At 30.9% G+C, this 7,058-nt stretch overlaps 1 protein-coding gene and 1 long non-coding RNA gene across 2 annotated transcripts; one reads left to right on the forward strand and one right to left on the reverse strand.

The window, feature by feature from the left end:
- Window positions 1–1,522: 1,522 nt before the first annotated feature.
- On the reverse strand, window positions 1,523–3,717 carry LOC123689662. The gene is made up of 2 exons (XR_006750580.1): window positions 3,319–3,717; window positions 1,523–3,034 (listed from the first exon to the last, which is right to left on the reverse strand). It is a non-coding gene; the product is annotated as an uncharacterized LOC123689662 (long non-coding RNA).
- A 2,394-nt stretch (window positions 3,718–6,111) lies between these two features.
- LOC110998985 (protein lethal(2)essential for life-like) lies at window positions 6,112–6,899 on the forward strand. Its single transcript, XM_022267815.2, has one exon. The coding sequence runs from the start codon at window positions 6,235–6,237 to the stop codon at window positions 6,784–6,786; it is 552 nt and encodes a 183-aa protein (XP_022123507.1). The 5' UTR covers window positions 6,112–6,234; the 3' UTR covers window positions 6,787–6,899.
- Window positions 6,900–7,058: the final 159 nt, after the last annotated feature.

Raw genomic sequence — 7,058 nt, forward strand, 5'->3', positions numbered from 1 at the left:
TCAATTATTAAAAAAATAATAAACTTCAATAAAACATATCTAAAAAGCACAAAATAATTTATATAGTATATAATAATTAGTATGGCAGAAAGAACTGTGAAAATTAAACCCTTTCAGTAAAACTATATCAGTGTAATTACACCGCAGCGTATATAAAATTTGACGTATACAAAAAGTATTGTATTAATCAGAAAACAAAGATTAGTGCAATTAGTCAAGTTTTTCTGAATGAAAATTTGAAATGTACCTAGAACAGATTTGCTACACTGTACTTTACACGTTAAAGAATTTAAAACTAACATCAATATTGTTTTATACCCAAGCCCTCACTAACTACATTTATTTTGTAGATTACGCAATACGCATCTTAATCTATTTGAAATGCAACATTAAGGATCATTCTAGTACAAGAATAAGATGTTTAATAATAATAACTACGCACTATTTTCCTCTACATCCAAGAAATGTCTGTACATTTCAAATAGCTTGAGTAATAAGTAAATAAGGGAGATTTAAGATTAAGTAATAACAAGTGTTCTTTTTAATATCAAAGGTTGAAATTAGAGGTTTTCAACTAATGTGATGAAATTTCACAAAGGTGTGTATGCAAGAATTCCTCCCGAAAACAACTTTCAACTCCATTTTAAGATAAGAATATTTGGCGCACAGATCATTCTTGCGTCAAATATCCCTATCTTAAAATATATATGAAACGTTTAGGGGTATAGTCAACGAACTATTTTAAATCAGTATAGTTACCGGAAAAGTACTCTTACGATTTTGGGTGGCGGGAAAAGTAGCAGTAATACTTCTAGTAGGTAGCGAATGACCTAATAATGACTTCTGTGCTAACGACACTTGTAAAATACTATGCTCGTTACAAATGATTTTCCCACCCTTTACAATATACAAACCCGAATAAATAAACGAGCACAGCTCATGTAAATAAAAGCAATATACGATTAATATTTTCTAAAATTATTTTTTTTCAAAATAATTATTTACACTGCACTGCACCTGTATATTTATACAATATAAAATGTTATTTATCAACATAAAACATATCAATATTTCAAAATCGTTATAAGAAATAAGTATTTTATATTACGCAATTTTCTTATTTTAACTGCAATATTCTTTTGAATCACTATTTAAACTAGTATTAAAAGTTTAGAATGTTTCGTCATATCGCACACCCAGATCAATACTGCACTAAGTCAAAATATAACTTTTTTGAGTATCGACTAAAAACTGTTTTATCATATAAGATGTAAAGTTATTACTAAGATTTTTTAAATATTGTGTAAATAACCAAATGCTTATCAATAAACATTAGTTAATTACTGTAAAAAACTCACATAAAGTGTTTAATCCTTACTCTTCGAGTTAATTCACTGTTGTAAAACTATTGAACCAATAAAATAAAAATTATTTCTATTTACTCCGTTCTTACTGATTGATTCTGAAATAATGCAGTGTAATCCTATCATAATATATTTGGTCGTAAATATTCAACAAAGAATTATCTGTTTCAATTTCAAGAATGTATTCATAAAACAGTAAATAAAACAATGGAATCTATGAAAATCAGCATGCACTTTTATTATATACTGTGACAGTGTGATCAGCTATATTATGTTATGAAGAAAAACAGTCTTACATGTTTGGGGTCTAAAAAAAAGCAATCTTAAACCAAAAATTAATGTAACATCACAAGTTTACTTTCATAATTATCTATTGACTACCTTAAACTTTAATAAAAAATAAAACAATCACAGGATACTTAGATATGAAATTTTCAATTCAATGAAGGAAATTACGTTTCCTGTAAGTGCTGTGCTACTCTAAATTCAATGCTGTCTTGTAACTGAGTTGACATAATTAGTAGGAAAAATATATTTTTTAATTAATTCCATTATATCTCTCTTTTTGTTTTCAGCCACAGGTTGTTTTTCTGTATATGCTTTAAGAAATTGCGGAGAAAAGTTTTGATCTTTGTAGCGCCTTCGAACACAAACTTTCTTAAAATTAGTCTCACTGTACGATGTTTTATAGAAGAAACTCAAAGGATATTGTTTTCAACGCGAAGTTGCTTGATGTCAATCCACTTGACTTGGTTATTGTCCTCATCCACATTAAAATTATTGCCCCAAGATTCCTGAAGGGCATAAAAGTTATTGTGTAAAAGTTCTTTTACATGATACGGCTCTCCTGTTTTCTTCGCAGTACGAATTAAAGTAGCATATTGCTGTGGGCAATAAATAGGAACAGATTTTAAGTATCTTTTAATCTATTTTTCTATTACACTGTGGACGTTGTCCCCTTCGTTTCGAGAATGCCCGCGGAAGAAATTATGTCTTATGGAATTAACTCTAAGCATGTTGTTAACTGCGTAAGCATAGAAAGATAGTCAGTATTTGTTTTTTTGTTGCCGAAAGCAATTGTCGCTATAGAATATGACATCACATCATTATTAGGATCCTTTTTTGCAAGTATCAACTCAATGTATGCAAGGACACAACTCCCGATCTCACTTGCACCGCGCTCCGCTTCGGTTTCGGGTATCTTCTGCCGATGGGCCTGGTCTATTGGATTCATTGTCAGATGAGCACTTTGAGCTGCTAGAGCTTGATGACGATGAGCCTGAGTCTGAAGAGGTACTTGAGCAGGAAGACGAAGATACCCGTCTAGGTATTACAGGTGGCCGGAATTTTTGTATTTTTCGGATAGAAAAAGTAGGATCCGTTCCGATCCGAATCATCTATAAAATCTCTTTCATTACTCTTTTCGGGTGTCAAAGACTTATTTGAAGCTACAATAGATGATACCTCGAGAGCTGATGCTGCAACAGGTGATACCGTGATAGTTAATCATGTAACTGGTGATACCACGATTGATGATGGTGATGCATCTAAATTTTTGCTTCATTTTCAACACAAATTTCTATTTTTCTTTATGAAGTGGTTGACGCAGCCTCGATTGCCGTTGCTTCCAATGCCTTTTCAAGCAACAATAGACCCCGACCCTTCATCATCTGCCAAATAACATAAAATATTCAATTTCATTCACTAATACTGCATTATCTCAAAAAATATGTTAAATCTTCTTAAAAATAAATTCTAAAACCAATTTTCAAAAGTATTCTTTTAGTTTAGATAATAAGTAGTAATTCTGAGTATTAAAAAATAATATATTGCTCTATTTCCAGAAATTATAACATTATTCACGTTTACCGTCAATAGTGCATTATTTAACTAATTTTCAGCTTTATCAAACAACACTGTACTATTTTTGAATAATTAAAAAAATATAACATACCGTCGTCACCAATACAGTATTATTTAGAAATACTATCAAAACCGCAGAAGCAGGAAATTCACCAACACTGCATTAAATCTAAATAATTCGGAGTAATTTTCTACTTCATTCAACAATACTTAACCATTACAAAATAATTCACTGTTACGTAACGTCACTATATGCTGCTTCTATAAAGGAACAAGTTGTAACTCGAATTAAATTCTTATTCGTGGTACGACTAGGCAGTTATTCATTCACCAAAAGAGACTTAGCACGACATCTGTTGGCTGTTTTAGCAAATAAAGATATGGCTGTCTTTGTGGTATGTGCGGGAAAAAAATGCCTATTTAACTATATAAATAAGTCGATTCGGGGATTTTTTGACTTAGTGCAGTATTGATCTGGGTGTGCGATATATAAAATACTATTGACTTTTTAAATGTTTAGCCGCCACTTTGTTTTCTATTTTATTGTGTTTATACGCTTTTGTTAATAATAGTTCTGTTAAGTATACTTGTTGTGTGTTAGATTTTGATGTTGACAACTAGTTCAATGTATAGTAATTTATAGATTAGATTTAATATCGATATGGGATTTATCGTCTTCATTTCATAACCCAACATTTAAATGTACTTTGCCTTCAACTTTACCTATGTTTTCTGTATCCAAAATAGAACGTATGTACCTAGTATTATGGAAGTATTTTTTTTCTTTTCTTTAAATTTGTCAACTATGTTTTTCACTCTTTAAGCAAATTTGTGTAATCCCTAATCGACATTAAATAGTTAATAAATCAATTGTGAATACACAGCACTGTAGTGATATGCGTAACTGAGCTTCTAAGAAATAATATGGTTTTGTATGTACACTATTATATTATTTAATATTTATCCACTGTGCCCGAAGGCGGTTCTATCGTTTTGTTGTAGCTAATAAAGTGATTCGTATATAATTGTGTTTCATTGATTCCTAAAACTGAAACCAAGTCTCCATACATAATTCCTTTTTTTAATCAGAGATGAAGAAATATACCTAATAAAATACATTTTCGCCAATAAACTTTACTATATAATAATATTTCAGGGTCTTTCAATGTTATTTTATTTAAAAATTGTTTGTGATGAACAATTATTATTGATTGAGTCATAAATGACAATATTTGGTTATTGACATTGTAGATGTACATCTGTTGATTAAAAAGCGCCATCTTGTGTCGAGTAGAAAAAAAGTTGGTCAGAGGTTTAACACTATGGTTATAAAAAACAATATCAATACAATTTTAAGTAAAATATTCATATTTAATTTTTTAAAGCGTGTAAAATAAGTCTGTTCTTGGATTATAAAGTTGGGTTATTAGTTGGAAAATATTAAAATAATTATGGCAGTATAAGACATACTGAAGCCATAATTATTTTTTCATCACTTGAAAATTGTTAACTTAAACTAAACATGTAATACTTAACGGAAATCAAGTAATAATTCATAATAAAACCTTCCTTCAAAATTCATCAAATTCTACATTTTGATAATTAAAGGTTTAGAAGCCCTGACGCTACTCAAGTGGGGGTTAATGAACGGCAACTGCAATCGAGTCCCGAGGACATGAAAGAACATTGCGATTCGAGAATTTTCGCGAAAATCCAGCCGTACTTGTAACTCAGCTGATGTATGATTTATGCTTTAAATGTTTTTTTTGTATTTGCGCTTGATTTAAATGTATAATATTGATTAACTATAAACAAAAAAATTGCGATATAACTTACTGACATAGAAATGCGTGGATATGTACATGTATATATAACGTGACCAGACGTCCCGTTTTGAACGGGACTGTCCCTTTTTCCAATTGCGAGTCCTGGTGTCCCCGAAATAAATTGTGGGACGAAAGATTGTCCCGTTTTGAGAAAACCCGCGATACGAGTTAAATTTGACCAGCTATATTAAAAAAAACTATATTTTTCTGATAAATATAAATAAATATTTTGGGTACCTATATTTTGTAAAAAGTAACTTAGAGTACTTGAAAAGTGTTTTTTTTTTTCATTTACTACTTATAATTTTACCTAAATTAAATCAAAACCTAATTAACATATATAAAGGAAACTAGTCTGTTTGACTATTTAGAAACTGTACAAATCGATCGATTCATGACAATTTTTATATCAAAGAAGTTTGTGGACGAACGTAGGAACACGTGCTTGCAAACTTTTAGTAGTCGGTTAAAAATCGAGTTAATTTTAAGTCAATATTTAGGTTCTGTAATGAAATAGCAACATTCAGATTTTATTCAGAAAGTACTAAGCCACAACAACAATCCCAATATTCAATAAAATAAATAATTATAACTAAAAACAATAACATTAATCGAATTAAATTAAAACATTTAAATAAAACCGTCAATATTAAAGTTTCAATAGAATTTAGAATTCTATTAGAAACTTTGTATTATTGTAAACTTTTTATTATTGTATTTTCATAAAATAAATAGTTATTATCTACACATATTCCAAAAATATATTATATTTAATATGGTTTAGACTGTTCTAAGTTATATTCTTTCGCAAATTCCTAACGTACATATCGTAGGCAAAAGTTACCTATATAAATATGTTTCTAGATTTGTACAATGTTTACAAATAAAAATGCTGAACGCGTCAGCTGTTGGATAAAATTCAAGAATCTTCGCGTATTTGCATGAGTCATGCGATGTCCGATACCAATTTAACACGAGCGAAAGAGATAGTAAATAAAACTTTCTCGAATATTCTACTCGACGCTAGATGGCGGTTAGAATTATATATAAGCGGCAGTGAAGCGAAGTAACTTAAGTCAAATTGAAAAAGCAATCGAAGTGAACGGTTCTACGATTATACGCGGATTTCAGTGCGCTTTCCGAGGTTTTATACAAGTGATTAATTTTATTCAAATTACAAGATGTCGCTTCTTCCATATGTGTTCGGTTATGACTGGCCCCGCCGTCCAAGCAGATTGTTGGACCAGGATTTCGGCCTAGCTCTAACACCAGACGATATGTTAACGGTTGTAGCTGCTCCGCTGGTCTCTCGAGACTACTACCGCCCTTGGAGACAGCTTGCCGCTGCAGCACGAGACGTTGGCTCCAGCATCAAGGCCGATAAAGACAAATTCCAAGTCAGCCTAGACGTCCAGCATTTCTCCCCTGACGAAATAACCGTCAAGACGGCCGATGGTTTCATCATAGTGGAAGGTAAACATGAGGAAAAGAAGGATGAACATGGATACATTTCTAGGCAATTCCTTCGTCGATATGCCTTACCTGATGGATGTCGATCTGAGTCTGTGGAATCTCGTCTCTCGTCTGACGGGGTATTAACCGTGACTGCGCCCAGGGTTCAGGATATTAAAAATAATGAGAGGCAGATCCCAATACAACAAACCGGTCCCGTTAAAAAGGAAATCAAGGATAATTCGAAAGAGGAAGAAAAAGAAGTTAAAGATAAAAAATAGAATTTGATTTTATTTTAGTAATGTAAAGTTTTTTCCATAATCTTGTAATTTAGTTTACAACTAACAGTGATTTTTGAGACTGATTTATTTTAAATAAATAATTTTCTAAATTAGTTTTATTTTATTATTCTATATTTATCATAGCTACTGAATGATCCTCTGAGTTGACTTATAAACACACTTTATTGCTTGCAAAGCAATTTTCATAAGACTAAAGTTATAAGGCAAATAAAACAACACTTAAATTAATAATTTCAATTTGTTTAATAAAA

This window comes from Pieris rapae, chromosome 13, assembly GCF_905147795.1.
Source record: "Pieris rapae chromosome 13, ilPieRapa1.1, whole genome shotgun sequence".
In the NCBI taxonomy this organism is placed as follows: Eukaryota; Metazoa; Arthropoda; class Insecta; order Lepidoptera; family Pieridae; genus Pieris; species Pieris rapae.

Bases quoted from the DNA above. Each gene is read 5' to 3' on its own strand.
- LOC110998985 (XM_022267815.2), top strand. From the start codon at position 6,235: ATGTCGCTTCTTCCATATGTGTTCGGTTATGACTGGCCCCGCCGTCCA.